Source organism: Charadrius vociferus, unplaced genomic scaffold (assembly GCF_000708025.1).
Source record: "Charadrius vociferus isolate BGI_N301 unplaced genomic scaffold, ASM70802v2 scaffold115, whole genome shotgun sequence".
NCBI classification, from domain to species: Eukaryota; Metazoa; Chordata; class Aves; order Charadriiformes; family Charadriidae; genus Charadrius; species Charadrius vociferus.
The window spans coordinates 280,415-302,789 of NW_009648636.1; the positions used below are offsets into that span (position 1 = coordinate 280,415).

The following is a 22,375-nucleotide window of genomic DNA, read 5'->3' on the forward strand; positions in this document are numbered from 1 at the left end:
CGGCGGTCCCCGAGCCTCGCCGCCCTGGGGTGGCTGGGACGAGGGAGTCTGGGCGGGGGAAGCCAGGCTGAGTTTCCCCTTGGACTTCCATTGGGTTTGTTTGTTTTGCTGTTAATATTTTGCGTCCTTGGAGGTGAAAAACTCACGGGTGAGCCCGGTCTCGAGGCTCCCGCCGGCGTGCGTTTGTGCATGTGGTTGTTTGGAAGTCAGGTAAGGAGACAGAATAAGGAGGTACCATGTCCGCCAGCGACCCACGGGCGTAAGGACACAGTGGGTGATTTAGACAAATGGGCAAAGGGTAATGGCTTCAAGGTGGAAGAGGGGAGATTTAGATGAGATATTAGGAGAAATTTTTCACTCTGAGGATGGTGATCCCCTGGCTGTGGCTGACCCGAGAAGATGTGGCCCCATCCCTGGAGGTGTTCAAGGCCAGGTTGGACGGGGCTTGGAGCAACCTGGGCTGGTGGGAGGTGTCCCTGCCCAGGGCAGGGGGGTGGAACGAGATGGTCTTTAAGGTCCCTTCCAACCCACACTTTTCTGTGAGTCTATAAATTGTTCATTAGACTATAGTAGAACAGAACATACGCTTTGCAAAAGCTTTTGAGAGCTGGTGGTGAGCGGGCTGTGGACCGATGCTGCTTCGAGGTGGTGCAGAACAATGGCGCTCAGGCTTCTGTCCTGATGGGGGTGGAAATTCGGGTCCTCTTCGCAAGCCTGAGGGCAAGAGTTTAACCTGGAGAGACCCACAGGCTGTTTGCACGGGAAATAACCCTGTCAGATCAGCACTGCAGGAAACATGTGGGGCCCGCTGGAAAAAGTGCAGATCCTGCACATTTTTTTGCTTTTTCTACAGAATCCCAACTTTAGAAGGTTGCGGGGTATTGAGGTGTTTTTGTATAAGTTTGCGTTTCTTGTGTCAGTGGGGGACCTTTAGGATATGATGTATTTTTCCAGGAAAGATAGCCACCAGCAATAGCAAGAGAGTGTGAGTGTATGTGGTGGCCCTTTGGTCTTTTGGGGGGGTTGGGTGGGGGGTGTATTTCAAAGCCCCAGCTGGACACTGGAGATGGGGGCTTGGCTGGACAGAAGCCACCATAGCCAGCCCTTTCGTTGGGATTCTGTTTGCATGGCCTGGAGAAAGCGCTGTTCCATCATAGAAGATGGGGTGATTTTTTCAGGATAGGTTTTTAGGTCCCTTGGCATTACAGAGTGTGGGTGGGACTGTTTCATTCCTCTGTGTCCTTCAGTTTTCTTCCATAGCGTGTGGAAATACACTGGAATACCTGTATCCCAAGACAAACAACTCTCATCTGAGAACTTGAGAGTCATAAAGAAACAACATTGTTTTTTTTCTTCCTGTTATGTACGGGTTAGATTGGCTGTCTTAGTATTTTGGTGGACTGTTGAAATGTCCCTTTTCCATGTTTCTTCCTTTTTTTTCTTTTCTTTTTTTTTTTTTTTAACTAGCTGCTTGGTGTGTTTTTTGGGTGTGTTTCCTCTCTAATGCAGGAGAACCTGGAGAGATGTGTTCTCTACAACTTACCCTGTCTAATCGCAAAAGTCCACAGCAGAGAGAGCTTCCACTATGCCACCTGAGGAGTGGTTTAACTGTTGAACAGACCTCTCTGGCATGCTTTGTGGCAAATCCATTTCAGAGAACCTCCCCTCATCTCCAGGATTAATTGATCTCATTATATCCCCCTTTGTGTAATGGATTTAATTCCTTCCTTTGGGTCATGCTCTTGCTCGATCTCTCCCCTCCCTTAGTGTTTGGAGCCTTTGGAGACCTCCTCATCCTGTTAGCGATGTCACTGTTTAGGTAAGTGATCCATGTTAGCTAATCTTGACCTTTCTAAACCATTTCATTTCTCCTCTGCAGTTCTGCCTTTCCTCTGATTAACCGAATGTGCCAACAGAGCAGCCTAACTGGATGGAGCAGGCAGTGCACACTATGAACACCCTGTAGTTCGCGCTTCCGCGCTCTCTTGCACCTCGAACTGTAGAAGCCTGCCCAGTCTGGAGTTCCTGTTGGTCATGGCTTGCTCAGTCAGGCGTATCCCTCCATGTTTGTGCATATTGCTTTTATCAAGCAGTCCCAGCATGCTGAATAGCTCAAGATGAATTATCTTTGCTTGGAGGCACTGTCTGTCCTTTTTCCTCTGGCCAAAACTAATGTTTATTTTCTTGCCCTTTCCCCAGCGCACCCTTTTATGTTATTTTCCACACTTCCAAATTTAGTACCATCACTAGGATGAGCCTCCTTTTCTAGATCTTCCCAGTGAATGTTCAGTAAAACCAAGTTAAGTCAATGGGACACCAGTTTGCTTCTGTCCTTTCCTACCTTCTTAAAACTGCTGTGTGATCGTCTTTCTGGCACTTTAACTCATTCTTGCTCAACAGAGAGGTCAGAAAAATCTGTGATAGCGACTGCATGTCCTCCTTCCCCAGTTCTGTAATCAAAACGCTGTCTAGTTGGCATGGCATGGCGATGATGTGCTCTTCATCTTCTGATGGTTCAGGGAGTTTTCCATGTGTGCTTTTCCACATGCTTTTCTGTGGTACCTGAGCTGAATAAGCTGGTAGCTGCTTCTTCTTTCCCTCTTTGGAAGATGACTCTGGACAACTGTTGCTGATGGACAGCTTTGGGGTGGGGCAGAAAGGGACAAATTTGAGTAGCAAAGGTGGTAGCACCATGCTGTTGCCAGGTGGCATAGCCTATGAGAAAAAGGCCTGTCAGTAGTTGGGCCTCGTGGTTTGACTGCCTTTTGTATTTGGGTGAGATGAAGGAGAACAAGGCTCTTCTGAGCAGCACATGGCTGAGGATGTAAGCCCAGTATGGGGCTGGAATCAGAGCGAGGGGGAAGAGTGTGGCCTGGCTGGAATACAGGAGGTAGGGGAAATTCAGGAGAGGAAAACACAGAGATTAGGAAAAGAAAAGAGAGAAAGTGAACCTAACAAAAGAAGGGGAGGAGAAGGTAGTGGGCAAGAAGCAGTGGCCAGAAGGAGTGTGTGGGAGGAGGGATTGGTGCTGTGTGTTGAAGAGGGGAGCACCGCAGCTCAGCCAAGGCTTGTGACCCACAGATAACTGGCAGCAGGTTAATCTGTAGCACGTTGTGTGCTGGACATGATAGAAGGCTTCCATGTGTGCAAGGCTTGATTGCGCTCCCGCTGGCTTCAAACGGCAAGTAACCACGTGAGGACGGTTCAATGCATGAAGAAGGGGTGGTGCATGTGCTCTAGGTAACACTATGATTGCGGTACCCTATCATGCAGGCACTCGGGCCTACGTTTTCCTCTTGTAAGACCCCAGCAGCTGCAAAGCCTGTTAAACTGATCAGCCTCTTCCAGGGTCTGTGTTAATTTGTTGACAAAGTCCTACTGAGCACTGGGGAAGAGTGTCCTGGGTGACTTTTCTGGTTTCTTCCTTCTAGTACATCTCTCCTTGCCAGCCACTGAAACTGAAAAATAGGGCTTCATCTCAGCTTAATGGAAATACACTGGTTTAGGCGGCTCTGTGGAGGACTTTGGTGCAAAATCAGTAGGTTAAAAATAGATCCTTCCCCTCGAAGCAGGGGTGGAGGGGAGAGGAAGGCTGGGTTTGTAGTGGAGGGGATTAGGATCTGTATGTTGCTAGGGAATGCGAAAGCTGTACTCGCTTTTTGTTGCTACTCTTCTTCAGTTGGGGAAGCAGTGTCTCTGAACTTGGGTCTACTGGGTGTATACTAGAGTGCTAAACAGGCCAGCTGCAGTCTGTTTCTCTCAGAAAACAGGCAAGAATGCGATTCCTGGAGCAGCTGTCTTTAATTCTCTTGCCTTATCCTGAGTTAATAGTATCTTGGACATGGTGATTGAGAACGGTAAAATCGGGAGTTGCTAATAGCATTGCTTTGCCTACTAAGCTTTGTGTATCCAGAATTATCTGTGAGGGAGTACTCACTGTTGAGAAACCAGCCCTTCTTAAAAGGAGTGCCGTCTGGGCATCTCAAACTAGACTTGGTGCTATTCTTAAAGATCCCAGGACAGGAGTGGAGGCTTCCCCCAAAGTCTTTTTTTCAGACTGTCATCTCTTCTGTTGCTGGTTTGGAAGCAATCCATGGCAAAAGGGTGAAGCACTTCAATAGGGAGGCAGTGCCTGCAGTGCAGGGTAAAGGAACTGGTGGTGCTGGGCACAAAAGAGGTCCTCTAAGCCAGTCCTGCCCTATTCATACACCATCACCCTTACTGCAGTGCCTGTGAGAGGCTGGAGGTGGATGTGTTGTGAGTGTTAGAGGAAGGCTGTGAATCACCCTCATGTAAAGTTTCACTGTACTGGTACCCCACAGCCAGGCCAATTTTGAGGAAGACAGCCAGAAGCAACCTGCTGTGGGACACTGGAAGACACTAATGCCATCCAAAGGCAGCAAGGAGGAGCCAGAGACTGGATGCCAGGATGCTGGAGGTGGGGATGAGACCCAGTCCACCGAGCAGCTCAATGTGTCACGTCTACGTAGCTCTTCAGTGGAGATCCGTGAAAAGGGATCTGAATTCCTGAAGGAAGAGCTGCACAAAGCACAAAAGGTAAGGCCCAGAGTTTGTGAGAACACCTGAGGATGGCGGCATAGATTTGAGCAGTGGGGGTTTTCCTAGAGCTGGTGCTGAGGGGAGCAGGGTCTGAATGTGGCTGTGCTGCAGTCGGGAGCAGGCAGAAGAGAAGTGAGATTGAGCTGAGGTGGCCATAAAGTGCTTTGGAGCAGGACATCAGTTCCTAGGTTGACCCAAAGCCTCTATGCCAACATCCAAATTAGTCCTGGAAACCTGCTGCAGAAAGAAGCTTGAGGCAGGCAGTGCTTACTATGGAGCCTCCTTGCTGTTGGCAAGCAAGCGGTTCCAGCCTGAAAAGCCTGCTACAGCTTGTGGAGGGATGGCTTTGGTGGCATGGTGCGCAGGCATCAACACTACTGGGGCCAGCTATGAGCTCACGCGTCCCTTTCCATTTCCTCAACAGGAGCTGAAGCTGAAGGACAAAGAATGTGAGAGATTATCAAAAGTCAGAGAACAACTGGAGCAGGAACTAGAGGAGTTAACAGCTAGCCTATTTGAGGTACCACCCTCTTCCTTTTCTCATCATTTCTTAAGCTAAGCTTACATCCAACTCCTTTAAGACAGGCTTTCCCTGAACTTCCAGCCATGTCCTCCCACAGTTTCCTCCTTTCCCCTGTTGTTCTTTCCCATTTGGAGCAGAGCTGGGCAGTGCTCTAGGCAGAGCCTCAGAGCAGGGGCTTGTACCTGCTGCTGGGGAGCATTTGCATGCATTTCTTTCCCCTTCTAGCGGCTGTGGGGTAGCATAAAGAGCACAGTAGTTATGGGTCTGTACATCTGGTAGCAAAAACAGATGTGGGGCTGCCTGTAGCTGATGCTGAGTATTAGCTGCCTGTCCCTCTGCCGTGCCTGCTCTGTAGTCTGGACAGCAGCTGCTGTGTAATAGAGATGATTCATGTCGGCCCTTGCTTGGGGTGGGAACAAGCTGGATGTCCTCATCCACTCTGCTCCAGTGAGACTTCAGAAAGCCTGTTGGTTGGTTGGTTGTTGGTTTTTTTGTAACGTGGTTCTTGCCAAGCTCTACCCTGGCAAAATCCCGTTTACCAGCCGCTCTAGTGTCTGGATCTGACTGGGCAGTGAGGAAAGCCAGAGCCCATCTGTACCTTTGAAACACAGGCTCATGCTGAGTGCGAGGGCCAAGAGAGCATCCCCCTCCTGGAGATTTGGCTGTCTGGGCTCAGGGTGAATTTAGAGATGGTGTAGCTGAGGGCTGTCCCCTTCCTTTGGTGGCCTTCGACAGACTGCTTCCAGACAGCACTGTGGGGAGGCCCCAGTTGGGACTCACACAGCTCCCCTCTTCCTGTGTGAGATGCTTTTAAGCTAGGCTCTGCCATTTGGCCCCCATCTGAACTACAGCTCCTGCTGTGTTGCAGCCGTGCCCGGAGCAGTGAGGGCTGGCCGCTCCACAAGGGAAGTGGGAGCAAAGTGCAATAACAAGTCAGGCAAGAGCAGTGATCTCACCAGCAAGGAGCCAAGACGCAGAGCAGCAAGGCTGGATCAGGATCTGTGCCACAGACAGCAATCAGGGTCAGAAAACAGTCCAGTGATCAAACAGCGAGTCTGCAGTGACAACGCAGGCCTGAGGTCAAGTCAGGAAGCCAAAGTAGTGAGTGAGTCAAGGTCAGAGTCACAGAGGTATTGGACTGGGCGCAGGCACAGCTGCAACACAGCTGTGATGTAGCACAGGTGGGTGCTAATGGTAAAGCCTCAGCTTTAAAGCAATTCCCAAGGGCGAGGAGGGGCAGGCCCTTGCTTCTAGCTTTCTTCACAGCAGCCCGTATCAGTGAAAGAGATGACCTTGGGACTCGGCCAGCTAAACTCTTTAATATCGCCAAGCACACTTTTAGAAGGGAGATGCACTCCGGGCTCTGGCACCGAGAGCTTTCTCTGGGAAATTCTGGGGGCAGGCTCTTCACAGCTGACAGAGGAAAACCCTCGGATGTGGCAGTGATGTCTGTCCCCCTGCTTGCTTGCCTAGAGCACGTGATATGGCAGAGCTTCGGCCTGCCCTGGTGGTTTTATGAGTTGGGGCTGCAACAGGCAGACTAAACTTCTCTCTGGTCCAGGAAGCGCACAAGATGGTGAGAGAAGCAAACACTAAACAGGCGGCGTCAGAGAAACAGCTGAGGGAGGCACGGGGGAAGGTGAGAACTGCACTCTCTGTGACTTGATCTCTGTGCTAGGTTGGTGCCGTCCCTGCCCAGCCTGGCCTTGGTGCTGTTTGTTGGCTGGAGGAGAGTAAAGTGCCCGCAGCTCAGTCTCTCTGAGATGCTGCATTTACTCTGTTCCTTCATCAGCCGACGCTGAGGGGGGGAAAAGGCATCCTTGCAGTCTGCTGCTGGGCCAGCTCCCCTTTGAGAAATGGATGCCAGAGGAACCACAGAGAAGTGATATGCTGTTTAATTGCCACAGCTGTGGGGATGATTAGAGCAAGGATCTGGGGAGTTGGAATTTCCTGACAAGGCTGCATCATAGGGCTGCTCAACTGGTTCCTTCTTGAGGAGAGAGACACATTTCTTCTGGGTTATTTGGTCTAAAAAGAGCCTGGAGCAAAATGTGCTCAGACTGAGGTGCCAGAGGGGTGGGTTTCTGAATAGCTTCTGTTTAGTCCTGTTTAAAATTCTGGGTGATGGTGGGCATTTGGGAGAATGGGGAGAAGGTTTTGTGACTGGGCTTGTAGCTGGTTCCCTGTGGCTTTAGTGTTTGGTGGGGTGCGGCAAGCTCGAGCTCAGCAGGTGCCGAAGGTGCTGTTGACTCTTGCCTTGTCTTCTCAGATCGACATGCTGCAAGCAGAGGTGACAGCTCTGAAGACGCTGGTGATCACATCCACACCTTCCTCTCCGAACCGGGAGCTGCACCCTCAGCTCCAGAGCCCTTCTAAAGCTGTCTTCAGGAAGGGCCATGGGCGAAACAAGAGCACCAGCAGCGCAATGGTCTCAGCTGCCAGCCAGAATGTGACTCCAGAGCCAGTCAGTCATGAGTGCAAAGAGGTGGGTGAGGGCCATTCACTGCATCGGCCTTGGAGCCACTGCTGTCACTGTGCGCAGGGAGCTGTGCAGCTTCTGACTCTGGCTTCCTGGAGAGCTCTGTGGTTTCAGTGTTGGGAGAAGCGGCCTGTGCAGTAGTCTGGCTTGTTCCCTAAATTTGTGCTGAGGCAGGCTCCGGAGGGTTTCCATTTGTGGAGATTTCCCCTTCTGGGAAGTATGTTCAAGGTTGCATCAGGACAACTGCTAGAGGAAGCAGTTGAGGGATCCCTGGAGGGCACGGACAGATCCAGGAGTTAGAGGTGCTGCGAGTGGATGTGTCAGGAGTTGCTGAGCAGAAGCCAGTTGTTCTGCTGCATCTTGATAGATGAGTCCACTACCTGCTCTGGCGTGATTTGCTGTTGTTTCTTTTCTCTACCTAGTTTGGCTTGGACACCAGGGCACCTCCATCAACTTGTAGTCTCTGTCCGTTGATCTGTGTTCTTGGGCATGTCATGGTTCTTGCTCTCCTTTGCAGAGTGTACATTTAATTAACTATGTTTCATTCCTTCCTCACGGGAAGAAACTGGGGAGAGAAGCATACAAAGGATTTGTGAATATTTTCCAAACAAACCCTGTTCAATTCCCTTTGGTGATCCTTTGATAGTTCCCCACCTGCTGTGACCATGGGTGTAAGTAACGCTTCTTCCTGCTAGCAGGACCTTTTTGCCTGGGAGCTTTCCACTAGCCAGATGTGTACACAGCTGTCCTGGGGAGCAAAAAGGAGGCAGCTTATGGCACTTAGGAAGAATGAAAATGAGTGAGAATGTGGTGGGGGAATATGTTTCCCTAGTGATTTTTTTATTTTTTTTTTGGGGGGGGCGGGGCGGGTTACGGCCTCTGTTGTGAAGAATTGTTGAGGGAACATGGAGGCACTCGGTCACTTGGCTTGTGTGAGAATGTATACAGAAGGGCCACTTGTGAAATTAATACTCTCACCAAACAGGACTGTGCTGGCAACACTGGTAACCTCTGCTCTTGGCAGTGGATTCAGTGAATGTGCCTTGTCAGCTTCTGCGCAGTGCTCTTGTTGCTAGAGTTTGGATGAAATGCTTCAGGCAACATTGGCAATAGCCATTGTCCCGAGACTGCAGTAGCAAAGAGAGATGAAGATCTTTAACTCTGTTCACAGGCAGGGAGGAACAAAGGCTACGTCAGAAAGAAAGCCAAAGAAAAAAATCAGTGCAGTAACTGTGGAGGCCTGATGTACTGGTTTCTCGTGGTCAAGCAGGGAACAGTCCAGATGTGCTGGAAGTTGGGGTTAAATGCAGTCAGCTAGAAGCTGCTGTGAGGGCCAGGAAGAAAAAGTTTTTAATCTTTTTAAGGTCCTGTGACCTCTCCCAATGCTAAACATTCCTCCAGTCAGAACGGAGGAGCTCCAAACTGAGAGCCCAGTTTGGTGAACCACTGACTACCTTGTAGAAGTTGCCCTCTGCCTACAGTAAGCAGAGATAACTTTTGCCTACTGGACTACTTCATTTTTCTGTTCTTGGCTCAATCTTGTCAAAGCTCATGTTGACAATCTTTAGAGAAATGCTAGCTCTTGGGACTTGCTTGTTAAAGATTTGAACCTGTCATTTCTTTGTCTAGGTAAGTTCCACATGGGTGCATATGTCCTGGGGCTTAAAATCCTACGAGGTACAGCTTCCAAAGTGACTAATAATTTTATATCTCAAACGTGGGGTGGTTTTTTGGTAACTTGTTCATTTCCGTCTCTCAAATTCCTTAGTGGCCTATGTGAGAGGTGATAAAAGGGGAGCTGGCATTCGGGGCATTGGTGCTTGGTGCTCTATGGAAAAAATGTGCCCCATCTTAAATTGAGTCTAAAAATGACAGAATTTTTGTTCCCTTTTTGCACCTCAAGCTGAAGTCAAAAGGTTGTGGCTTGTGGCCCTGTGACATCTTGAGCAGCACGCTTTGTTCCCTGAAAGGGAGGACTTGAGCCTTTTTTTTGTATTTTCTGTTTTGTCTCAGTTTTTTTACCTCCCTTTCTCGCCTGTCTCTCTAAACCTTTTCCTTCACTGTCTGTCTCTCCCTCTGCCCTCAAAGTCTGGGTTTCCTGCTCTCCTCTCTCTGCTCCTTTGTATCATCCCTGGGAAGGCTATCCACATCACCTATGAACCAGGCTGGCAGGCCTTGGGGGCAGATGTTTCCTCATCCTTGCGGCAGGTAACCTTTCTGGACAGCATTGGGGAGGGGGTGGGACCCATCTGCCTCTCGCACTTCCAGCCTTTTCAGTTCTAGCTTCCTTTTATGCTAACCTCCATTTTTTTTGTTGTTGTTGGTTTGGGTTTTTTCTCAATTTGTTTTTCCATCTTATGGCTCTGAAGCTGTCCCCTGGTAGCAGGTGAGCAGTATCCATAGCATACAGCGAGTGTGCTACAACCCAGACCTTTTTCAGCTTTGTTCACTCATGTTCTTTGTGTTGCTCAGCAGGGTTTCTTTGGTTTTGTTTTTCCTTTCAGCAGCTTTAACAGGATTTGCTGGCCTTTTAAGGAGGTGCCCTGTCAGCCAGGTTGGTGGTTTGGCTGGTGATCCATCTGGGGTTTAAATGCCCAGAGAATCTCCAGGACTGAAGTGTTTTCAACCAGACAGAGATGGAGGGAGCAGCCTTCCCGCTGGCTCAGGGGATGGGAGCAAGCTCTGTCCTGGGTCCCTTGCTGCTGAGGAGCGATAATGCTTGCGGGCCCACCTGTAAAAGGCAATGAGCAGACATTACAATGGGGAAAGCTATTCCTACTCTGAGAGGCCTCCTTTCCTACACGCAGCTTGCCTCTGCAAGCCTGTGGGGCTGCCCAGTGTTCCCATTACTTCTGCGACTCTCCAGACACCAGAGTTCTGGGCTTGGAGTGGTCTTTAAAGGGCTGGTGCACCCTGTGAGCTCATACTTGGGCTCGCTGAATGTAGTCCTGCTGATGGCGGTTTATTAATAGCTTTTTCCATTACATTGTTTTCTGTAGCAATCCGTTCCTTAAGGAAGGGCTCTGCCTCCTGGATGCCATTGCCACTGTGCTTTGCCACTCAGCTGCGCTCTCATTCCTGCCGTGGGCTGAGTGGGTGCTTGGTGTGTTTGGTGGTTGTGTGGTGGCTTTTCTGCAGCAGAGGTGCTGCCCTGTCTTGGAGGAAGATGGGATAAAGAGGTGCCTGCAGGTTTCTGGCAGAGTAAGCCCAGTATGGCTGTGTCAGTCTGGCACAGATAGCTGATGGGTGGGAGATAAAAGATCCTTGGAGCAAGCCACCTTCCCTCAGACACTTCTGAGCCTTTCTAGATGCCAAAGCAGATGTTTCGTAGTTAGGTTACATGCATAGTAACAGATACCTTCTGATATGGTATCTCTCCCTCCACCCACCTTCCCTCTTCCCTCTCCTCTTGGACACTTGCTGCAGGTCGACTCCATTTTATTTGCTGAGTTCCAGGCCTGGAAGGAATCTCCAAGTTTGGATAAATCTTGCTCTTTCCTGGACAGAATTTATCGAGAAGATGTAGGACCTTGTCTGGACTTCACTAAGCAGGAGGTGAGTGCTGGAAAAGGAGGACAAAAACCGCGCAGTCTGGCAGCACCAAAGTTTCACCTTAGTGGAGGTGACCTTTGCACATTCATATCTGCATTCATTTCTCTTTACCGCAGCTGTCAGAGCTGGTGCGAGTGGCTGTGGAGCAGAATACACTCACCATTGAGCCGGTTGCTTCCCAGACACTGCCTGTGGTGAAGGTGTCAGCAGAAGAGTGCGGTGGGCCAAAGTAAGGAACTGTGCTTATGCTTTCTTGTCCTGTCCTTTCTGTTGGTCTTTTTGTACCATCTAGTGGAGTTTGGCTCAGTCGGTGGAGTTGAACAGTTCAAAGGACTCAGCTGAGTGTTCTCCTAGACTATGACCATTGGTAGTTCAGCTCAACTCTTTACGTGAGAAGGGGAATTAGCCCAGCTCAGCTGAAGTACTGTAGTTGACTCTCTTGGAGGATAACCCAGTGATGTGTTAGTGCCCTTGGGTTGGAAGAGGTTTGTTGTGGTTTTTTTCCCCTTAAGGCAGCAACTTGTTTAATGTTCTCTGAAGGTGTGTTTGTGCATAACCTAGGGTGAAAGGATTAAGTCAGAGCTGTGTTATCTCATGTTTTTGTGAGGTTTGAGCTCACCTTGCGCTCCTGACCTTGCTGGTGCACCAGGTGAGTTTGAGTGTCGGTCGGAAGAGATTTCCTCTTGTTGCATATCGTCTTCCCCACCTGATGCTGTCACCTTACCATCAGAATTGGGGCTATGGCTACTCCAGAGCTTGTGTGACTGTATCTGATGTGACAGACAACTTGAGATTGCCTCAAAGAAGAGGAGCACTAGCAGGAGTGACATGATATTCCAGATGAAGACAGAGGATTTTATTCAGCTATTGAATTTAAGTTCAGTCAGGGCTCTCTCTCTTTGTTCTTCCCTCCCTGACCTTCAAGTAGAGCACCTTCTAATTGAAGGTGTTCCTTTAACAGTAAACATTGCTCACATGCAGGTTTCCTACCGCTCTCTTCTGCGTTTTCTGTCATCTCTAGGCAAATTGTTCCGTGACTATGTGTCAGGCCTGGCCTGTTCCAAGAACAACCCATCCTGTGTTTATTCTTATCGGTTTCCTTTTGATTTTTTTTTTTTTTTGTGTCTTCACAGTGGGTTCCGGTCACAAATTGTAACGTAAGTGAAGTATTTATTTTTCAGTCAGTGATGAAAGATCTCTAATCCATTAACAAGTTACTAACTTAGTGCAATTTAGCAGCTTTGAGGCTAGAGCTGAACTAAGCTAACTTTTTAACCCTGTTTAATTTCCACCCAGACAGGATGGTAAGGAATCTTGCTATTGGCAATAAAGCACCCCAAAGGAATTCGTTCCCCTTTGCTTCCCAGATGCAAACCACTGATTTTTATGGCAACTTTGGACATTCTGTGGACTAGAAAGGAGAAAGCTGGGATCCCTGCCCAAGCCAGAACGTACCAGACGTACTTGTCTGTACGCTGCTGTACGGACCTCACGTGCAACAGTTTGAGGAGTCTCGACGGGCAGGGACTGAGTTGGCCAGTATGTGGCATTGCCTATATAGCATCAGAGCAAAATGCTGGCCAGGAGGCAGTGAGGACAACTGGCTTTCATGATGGCGTGTCTGGAAAAGTGCCCTGAGGTGTCTAGAGTGCTGAAGGGCAGGTCTCCAAATGCTGTGGTTTAGGTTACTTCTAGCTCCAGTTGTGATAGCTGGGGTTACACCAAGTGGTATCAACCAAGCCAAGAGTGACCAGTAGGAGTCTCTTTTTTTTTTTTCTTTTTTTTTTCCCCCCAGTGTGCTGCAGTGCTCAAATTTAGGACCTCTTAAAGGTATCTCGTTTACAAAGGTATCGGTCATCCTGCACCATCTTGAGGATTTGATCCCTGTAAGTTGTGTTAATATTTGGGCAATGATTACTTCTCATTGCATCTGAACATTTACAGCCCATTGCTTCCACTCCTAGCTAATATTTGCCTTGATACAGTGGAAAGGAAGCACAGAGACACGCTCAGAAGCTTCTGAAATATCTGCTCCCATGTGTTGTCATCTTCCATGGCCCACAGAGCAACTTTTTGCAGCTGGGGAGTGATGTCCCTCTTCCCACCACACAGGCACTAAGTCTCCAAGGAACGTGGTGATGACTGTGCAGCAGAAAACTGTGCTTTACTGCTTTAAGTGGTGATGAAGGGAGGGCAACTGGCTGGTGTTGGGAGCCATTCATCTTCCAAATAATGGAAGGAAATAGCAAGAATATAGAGGCATGCTGCACCCCTGCTGATTATGTCTTTTGGTGGTCTCCCTGGGAGCTGACCTGTCTTGAAAAGGCAATTTTCTTCACTTGGTCTGAAATCTCTCAGAATTGTGAAGCCAAGCTTCTTCCCTGTCTGCACAAGAAGAGATTGACTTTAGGAACTGCAAGCCTTCTCCGAAGCCCCCTGAAGTCAGTACAAAGTCACTCCATGTGGCTTCACTTAGAGTAGCTTCGAATCAGACCCAAATTAATCAATAGGAGCCTAGCATAAAGGCTGCAGCGTGGCTTGTTTTGAGTTCTCAGCGTGAGCAAATTCTGCTCGAATGCTGGATTTACCTGTTTTGAGGCCAGGTTTGGTCCCAAGCCAGGGTGTTCGCATCGCATCAGGAAAGCTGATACACCTGAACAGAACTCCTTCAGCAAAAGCCTTGCCTGGAACATGGAGGAGATGTGCAGAGACCAGATTACACTTGTTATACTCTGCTCCAGCCTCACCTCTTTAATATTTTCTGTGGTTTTGTCTTGGGCTGTTTGCCAGGGAAAGGGTACAGCCGTGGTTTGCTTGGGCATGGAATAATTCATGGTTCCAAATATTTAGCCTAAGGTCTCCTAAACTTGCTGTTTATGGAATCTTTCAAGGAGCAAAAGGCTCATAGCAGTTGACGTTTTTTTCTTCATGCTGAACTGACAGAGCATCTGTCTTCTGAGCTCCTACTTCCATCTTTTGGGCATAGCCTTGATGTTGTTGAATTGCTGTGCTCTGCTGTGCTACTAGATTGCTGAAGTGTTTTTCTTCTTTGTCTGCAGGAAATGTGCTCTGAGTGGCCTCCCCAGGACCTGCAAGCACCGCATCATGCTGGGGGATTCTGGCAATTACTACTACATTTCACCATCCTGCAGGGCCAGGGTGAGTATTCCACCTTCCCAGGGTGCTCGACCCTCCAAAATTGTTCCAAGCCCTGAGATGGAGGAGCTCTTGGGTAAGCCCTCAGACTGACAGAGACCTGTGGGGCTTGAGTTTGTTCGTGAGGTCGAGCTGGCTCTTGCTCGATGAGTAGGGTGCACGTCTCCAGCCCTGCCTCAGGCTCCGGTGCTCTGCCCTGTGTTCCTTCAGGCAACCTGTCTTCAGTGTGTTCACTTTCCGTGGTTTGATTCAGTACAGGGCTTTGATTGTTTTGCTGTATTATTATTTTTTAATTCTCCTTTGTAAAACACAGTAATTTTCTGCTCTTTAAATGCTGGCTCTTGTAACTGTTCCGGTACAGATCAGTGACTCAAATGGTTACGAGAACAAGATGTCCTTTCTTTGGAGGAGAGGGAGAAGGTGAATGATTTGTTAATGTTGCTGTTGTGGCCCTGATACAACAGAACATTATGCTTTCCTCAGTTGCGTATCAGAAGAGCTGATCCTGCAACATGTGACTCTTAGGAAAAGAAGTTGACTTCATGCGTGGACATAAGTTCACCAATTTTTTGTCACTTGCACCGAAGTACTCTGTGTCATGAACACCTTTACCTCCCTGCACACACACTCTCTGCACAAACCTTTAACTCCAAAGATTTTTCACTCAGTTGGAGAACAGGGCTCTTTGAAGGAAGATCACAGACTTTGCTGCCACGTTAAGTAGTGATTACTTATGTCTCAAAGCTGCAGTAGATTGGAGTTCTTCCGCAGTGTGTCTCATGGATAGTGTAGTATCTTGGGATGGGATTGTAGATGCCCAGATGTTTTTTTTGTTTTTTTTTTAACCAGCTTTCTTCCTATCTCTTTTTATCTGGTGGTACATGGTACTATTTCTCAGGTGCTGAACACTAAGGGCTTTCCTGCTGGGTGCTGTGCAAGCCTCTTGACAGGCAAAGCAGTTCTGTAGCTGACTCTCTTTTTTTCTTTTTTTCTTTTTTTTTCTTTTCCTCTCTCCTTCAGATCACAGCCGTGTGCAACTTTTTCACATACATTCGCTATATCCAGCAGGGCTTAGTGAGGCAGGACGGTAAGAGGGGATGGGAGCTGGCTGCGGTGGGGATGCCTTCTGTGGGCCGTCGGGGGGAATTAAGAAGTCCTATTCAGTGTGACGGGACTGGGGCCAGCTTGGGGTACCCTGAACTCCCCGTGTCTTTGAGAAACAGTTAAATGACAAAAGAAAGGGGGTGAGTGGGAGGGTTAGATGCCCCTATTCCTTGCTCATCAGCTTGTCGGGAGCTTTGCCCTGGGGTGGACCTGGTGAGGGATGACCTGATGGGCCTGTCCTGCTGGACTCTTCAGCATGTCTGCTTCCCTCGCTTTGGGGATGAGCCTGGCTGGGCTGCATTGAGAGCACAGCGTAACATGAGGTGGTGTCCACCTGTGCCTTGCTTGCTGATTTTTTGGTGTGGTTTTTTTTTTTCCTTCTTTTCCCCACACCCGTTTTGCTTTGCAGTGGAGCTGATGTACTGGGAGGTCATGCGGCTCCGGAGGGAGATGTCTCTGGCCAAACTTGGGTTTTATCCCAGTGAGATGTAAGCAGAAGCCTGAGCATGGAAGGAAACCGCTGCTGCAGGAACGGCTTGTCAAACAGTCGGCCAAAGAGATGAATGCAGTGCCTCTCCTGCAATGGGCCTTACTCCCTCCCTCCCCTCCTTTGGCCTGAAGCTGATTAAGGAGCAAGAAGCACAAGTTCCACCTTCAGCTGTTCCACTTCTCCAACTGTGACTGGAATGCAGCTGCCAAGCTACCCCCTCAGAGCTGGGCTGGCCCTGGCTGCTTTGAGGTGGCCATCTACAGACTGTCCTCTATGGAGTCTCCTATATGCAGCGTATATCCATTTTTTTAAAAAAAAAAAAACTTTTGGTTTTATTTGCAGTCTACTTTGGCATAGTCTGAGGCCAGTCCTGTGCAAGGCAGGAGTCCTGGACCTTCTTTGTAAGCAAGTCTTTCAGGACAGATGCTGGTTGTCTGTCCATCTGTTCCACTCATTTTTTTGGGGGGGTGGAGGGTGCTGTGCCCAGCCGTACACCTAGGTCCTGCTGACCGCTTACTCCTCCGAACGCCAGCAGCACACAATAATCTTACGGAGAGCCATGAACAGCCTGTTTCCAAGTACTTCCTTGCTCCTTCTAAAGGAGCCCCCAAGAGAAGATTTCTGCCAACTGAGTCACAAAGAGGGATTTGTTTCTGTTTTTAGCTTGCGATTTGGCACTGGGTAATGCAGGCTGGGGGAACAGCCGGAACAGAGGCCGGAGCGGTGCACCTGGGGCCTTCGGCAGAAGAAAGCGAGCGGGGAAATTGTGTAACTCACATCTGGCCCCAGCTTGGCTGCCATCTGCAGAATGTTTCCTCCTGGTCTAGAGAATCTGTTGCTGTTGTCACAGGCAGATGTGGACCTTGACGGGCGGTACCCTGTGACAGTCTGTGGTGTGGAAGTCACCCGTGGTGCTCTTAGGTACAAACCTCACCCACAAACACGCTTTTGAGCTGTTCGTGCTCTGAGGGAGCTTTGGGCAGGACTGCTCCCACTATTTAGATAGAAAACGTGGTCCCAGGCTGGATTTTTTTATGTCTCCAGAAGCAGCATGCCTAGGCTGGGCACAGTCTTGAGGCGCCGGGATTTTCTCCCCGGTATTACATTAGACCTGGAGATGCATGTCCACGGAAACCCAGCTTCTTCTGGACTGCCATCCCCAGTAAGGAAATCTGAGGCATCTTTCTCTGCCTGTGTGAGGGATGCGGCCGAGGTTCCTGTATGCTTCAAAACGTGCTGGGAAGGATGTGGCTGAAGCTGTTGGAACGCAGAGACCCACTAGAGCTTGAGCTCAGGCCCAGGCTTGTCTGTACAGAACTGCAAAAGCCATGACAGTGTTATGTAGCCAATTTAGCCTTTTTTTTTCAGTGACTGTGGAATCGGCTCAGCCACCACCCACCTTGGGGTTTTCATCTCATGTGGCAGTTCTGCGCTCTTGACTGGCACATCACCCCGTCTCTCTGCCATCATGGGAACTCCCATCTTAGCAAGCTGGTGCCCAGAACCCGATCGCCATCCTCAGCCCCATGAAGTTTCATCCCTTCCTGGGAGATGCTACAGCAGGAACTCTCTGTCATCAGTGGAAGAAAACTAACTCAGCTGCTGTGTCTTTGTCCGGGGGAGGGACAGGGAAGGCAAAAGTTTGGGTTGGAACCTAGCACAAGGACAGCTTTGCAGCAGATCTGAGAAAACCTTCCTGTAGAAGACCCCCGTGAGCACAAGCTTTCCTGTCATTGAGCACACTCGCAGCGTGCTGCCGAGTTGCTCCTCAGGGGACTCCTTTCCTTATAGCTATACTGGCATAGGGTATTGTTTGCCGGGGGTTAGTAGCTCTGTGAAACATGAGTTGTGGTCCCCAGAGCTGGGAGAGCACGTTCCTGACAATATGTACTAGCTTTGAATCCTGCTCCTTCAGCTCAGAAAGGGCTGACCCGCAGGTCCGAGTTGGTAATGCCCCAGTTCTGCTTTTGCTTCCCACAGCTGAGTGCCCCAACTCGTGCCGCTCACCCTGGCTAGATGAGGGTGTACGTCTGCTACTCTTCACCAAAGGAATATGCTTCAACTGTGGAGGAAAAACCTGGAAAATACATCTTTGGGTAAGAGTCTGGCTGGGTCTTGAGTTAGCAATAAACTCGCATCTTTTTGGTGTCTGCAGTCCTGTGGCAATTTGACATCAGCTTTGCCAGAGGAGAAAATAGAAATGTCTGGCTCCAGCTGCAGATTTCAGCTCAGGTAAATTCTATCCCTGGCAGTTTCTCCTTGTATCTGTTCCTCCCCGACCTTTTGATCTCTCCGTGTCATCCTGTGCCATTAGCTGCTACATTGCATGACAGACGTGGCTGCACTGCAGCGCTGGGAATGAGATGATCTCTCTGTGTAGGAGATGTTTTGGTTTGTGGGATATTTTTTTTTTCTTCCCCCAGTGTCACTTTGTAAAGCACTTTGAGATGAAAGGAATTCGAGAAATGCATTGTATAAGGTTGTCTTACATTGAAAACGAAGCAGAGAGAACAATTTGTAAATGAATATGAAGTCACTCCGTTAACGGCAGGATGGTTGCACCCTGTTCTTTATTAAAGGAAAATAAACATTTGCTATTAACCTCTTTAAAGGTCTGATTGCAGTTCTGGGGTTGGGTTGGTTGGGACGTGTGTGCTCGGTGGCCAAGAGTAAAATCAAATTTGGCTGGTGGTGTACTCTGGGCTTCTTTTGCCACCGTGTGTCCTAAGGGACTGGGGGTTTAATGCTCTTCTTCATCTGCCCCTCCTGTAGCGGCTGCTCCAGGACTTCACCAGGGGACGAAGGGACGGTGTTTTGATAGCAAACAGAGTTTAATCGCAGGTTATTTCTTGTGACGAGGCAGGCCTGTGTGGTTCTTGCTGAGGAAGGCTGATGTCTCTTCCAGCTCAGCTGCGGTCTGGTTCAGTTTACTGGCTGGAAGCGTTGCGTGGGATGTGCTGGCTGTCCCAAAGGCCGGATGATTCAAGGATCTTCTTCCTTCCTCTTTCCTTGCAGGGCTGAGCAGTCTCCTGCTTTTCCTAGCAGCAAGTGGAGGCAGAACTGTGGTGGGAACCTTTCAGAAGCTGCCATTACCAATGGTCCCTTAGTGGTGTAGAGTGAATGTGTCTCTTCTCTGGAGACTTTTGGGTCAGGGACTCTTTTTTAGCAGGTCTCCCCTTGGCTGTGTGGGGGCTTGGGGCTGTGGACGCGAAGGCAGGAGCTGGCAAGTAGGAGCTGTAACAGCACTGTGGACTGAACTTGCTCCTTCTGTTCAGTTAATTCACGCCGCTTTTAGGTGCGTGTTGGTTTGAAAAAGGCTGCCTTTTCTTATCAAAAAGGTAGATCCAGCTCCCGCAGGCCCTTGTTCTTTACAGAAGGAGAAGGGGGACTGTGGCTGGGCTCCCCTGGCCCCGACCGACGTGCAACTCTCCGTGCCACAGCAGAGGCCAGCACACGTGAGGGGTGCCGGCTGGCTGAGGGCACAGCGTGTGCCTGCCCTGCAGCAGCTCTCGGACTCTTCGGGTGGGGAAGTCGGGTCCCTCGGGTTCCACTAAATTCCTTTGCTCTCCTCCTGCGTTTAGCTGTGGACATCAACGTGGAACATCTCTTGTCATTATCTCTTGGTGATGGCAGTGGAGGGGAAAAAGCAAAACATCAGACACCTTTGGGAAATGAAACAGAGGTACAGCCAGAGCAGAAAACACTAAATCATGGTAGTAGTAGTAGTTCTGGGATCCGGGGCTGCTTTTTACAATAAAGGTAAGCTTGCATGAGGATGAGTAAGAGGAAGACTGGCCCCAGGGAACCCTGCGTCCCTGGGGGAGGCAGGGTGAGGGCGCAGTGCTGAGGTTCTCCCCAGCACGGGGCAAGGAACCGCTGAACCCCCGTGGGCTTCCTCTGGATTCGTGCTTGATGGCAAGGGTGGTCCCATTTCACCACTTGTCCTGTTTGCATGCAATCCTGGACCAACTCACCGGTGCTCACTGTGACGGCGTGACAGAAACATCACTGCGACCTTCTCCACACTGTGTTTAAAGCCAGGAACCGGGGTCCTGTCTCCTCCCTACACAGAGTGCCCTGAGACACCCTTAGCCAGGCCCCCGAATCTCCCTGTCATCATTTTCCCTTTCCATTCCCATGTAAACGTGGGCATTGTTGCCTTCCTGTGACAGGATGAGCAGCCCCTCACTGCTGCTCTCAGATTTCCCTGTCCTCTTCAGGTCGGTGAGGGCGCGTAAGACTTTTCCCTGTCTGGATTCGCACTCGGTGGTGTGTGGTATCGTGGGAGGGAGAGAGAAGGGCACCGGAGGCAGCTCAGTTTCAACAAGTGTCCAGAGGAAGGGGCTGCCACCTCTGGGATGTGGAGAACCCCAACAGATAGCAGCAATGCTTGTCTGAAGGTCCTGTGCCTTTTTTTAAAATGATGTTACCGTTTTTCAAATGGTGGTACTGTTTTATAGGATGAGCCGTCTGGGCACGGAGAAGGAAACAAACTGGTGATTGCAAAGTGGGAACAGAGCTGGTGGTGTCTGCCCGTCCTTCTGCCTTCCCCACGGGTGCTGGAGGAGGGGTGTGAGCAGAGGGGAGCTGCAGGGAGAACCAGAACAAATTCCCCTGGATGGATGGGGGCTTCAAGGAGGAGATTAGAAGAGCTGTTCTCTTTCTGCCAAACTCAAAGCTGTGTCTGCACATCTCTTCCCTGGTGGGTCTGGAGCGTGCTGGTGGCTGTGTTCAGCTGACTGTAAAGTTGCTCCTGAGCTGTCCTGCGTTAAGCAGCTAAATTTTGAATTGGGAGCCGTCTCCAGAGTGGGATATCAATTTTATTTTTTTATTTTTTTATTTTTTTTAGGATCCTACAGAGTCTGTATTAAAAAGTAATACAGGAATCTTTGTTCTTTGCAAGGGAGAGTAGCCTCTCCTCTCTTTCTCCGGAGGTTTGGTCCTACCTTGTGCAGCGTTGTCAGGCAGCCGCAAGAGGGCACAGGCAGACCAGGCAGGGACTGTCCTCCTTGGCTTTCCACCCTGCCAGAACGGAGCATCTCCAGATCTTCTGCTCCTGCCTCTGAAGGCAGCACACTTGCTGACCTGTCTTCTGCAGCCTCTTCTCAGGTGTGTTTCTAAAGCCTTCCTCTGCTGCTGGCAGTGAGGATTGGTGTTAGATGGGTAAGTCTGTGATGTTTGCAAAGGAAAGGTTTGGATTTCTTTAAGGGATTCTTGGTTGAGCCTGAGGAACATTGCAAAGCAATGGGGATGACCAGGTGAGAGACTGAATGTTTGGCTGTCTGGGTCTTTAGGTGTAACATCCTCCCTAGAGTCAGCGGGATTGGTGTGCAGGGACTTTCCTGTGGCTGGGAGCTGAACCGTGAGGGTTGGCTCCTAAGCTTCCGCGGTCTGAGAAGACATCAGCCCTGTACCTTATCCTTATCTACCCACCTCTTCCACCAGAGCTTTCCTGCTGTTTTCCCTCTCTGCAATAAACCATGGTCCAGTTGCCAGACCCTCTCCATGTCCTTTGAACAGTCTCTGGGCGGTCTTGTACATGCTGCTGTATAAACAGCATTTCTCCTTGCGCCCATTTGCCCCACAACGTAGGTCCTGCCAAGCCTGTCCTCGGCCAAAAAAGAGCTTCAAAGGGATGGTAGTTCAAACATCTGCCTTGGTCGAAGTATTTGACTTGCTTGAAGGACAAAGAGCAAAACCATTGTAGAGGATTTTATTTTCCTTCCTCTCTCCCTCCTAAATCCTTTTTCCCTCCCGTAAAACATAAAGGTGGTTTTACATCATGTCTGGAGTTCTGTGTCCATGAATCAGCCTTTGTGCAATCCGCCTTGCGTTCTCACCCTCTGTACGCAGAAAAGCATGTGTGTGTGACCTCGATCTCTTCTTGGAGCTCATGAGGGAGAGGGCAAGTTGGACCTGACTGCCTGTGTGCCCTGGAGATGCCCTCATCTCAACACCTGTAGGACCAGAGAAGGGTGTGCTGTGAAGGACAGTGGTCCTCAGTTATCCCTGTGACAATTCACACAGAGGCTTGGCCAACTCAAGTGGTGATGTTTTGTGGCAGTACTATAGATATACAGATGCACCAGGACAAATGTCCACATCGCTTGATAGTATGTCCATTGTGCCACCAGCATCTTCATCAGCAGCCTCTGATGCTTGTTAGTATTGTCAGTAACCAAATTTGCGGGATCTGAGGTGTTTTGCTGTGGCACCAAAATGCAAATAGTCTGGAGGTTCCAGCAAAAGGGAGCAGAGATCTTCTTCTGTTTTTTTCCTGCCCCAGTTCCAGTGTAGATTATCCTGGGTGGTATCAGTTCAGCCACTGTCAAACTGGGAGATGATTTAGTTTCCACCGTGAGGTGGATATTTGGGCTACACCATTTAGGACAGCATCTATCTAGAGCTCTAGTAGGAGTGACAAGAGTGTGTGTGTATGTGCTTGATGTATTTGGTCTACCTGCAGGTGGGGCTCTGAGCGTTTGTACGTGTGTTCATGGTTGGGAGGGAT

General features: G+C 49.6%; 1 protein-coding gene across 1 annotated transcript; it reads left to right on the plus strand.

Annotated features, from left to right (window-relative positions):
• The first annotated feature begins 1,805 nt into the window (after window positions 1-1,805).
• Window positions 1,806-16,083, plus strand: RAB3IL1 (RAB3A interacting protein (rabin3)-like 1). The gene is made up of 10 exons (XM_009886235.1): window positions 1,806-1,819; window positions 4,323-4,557; window positions 4,985-5,080; window positions 6,645-6,722; window positions 7,353-7,568; window positions 10,989-11,117; window positions 11,231-11,343; window positions 14,174-14,273; window positions 15,291-15,357; window positions 15,784-16,083. The coding sequence occupies exons 1-10, from the start codon at window positions 1,806-1,808 to the stop codon at window positions 15,864-15,866; spliced, it is 1,131 nt and encodes a 376-aa protein (XP_009884537.1). The 3' UTR covers window positions 15,867-16,083.
• The last annotated feature ends 6,292 nt before the right edge of the window (window positions 16,084-22,375 follow it).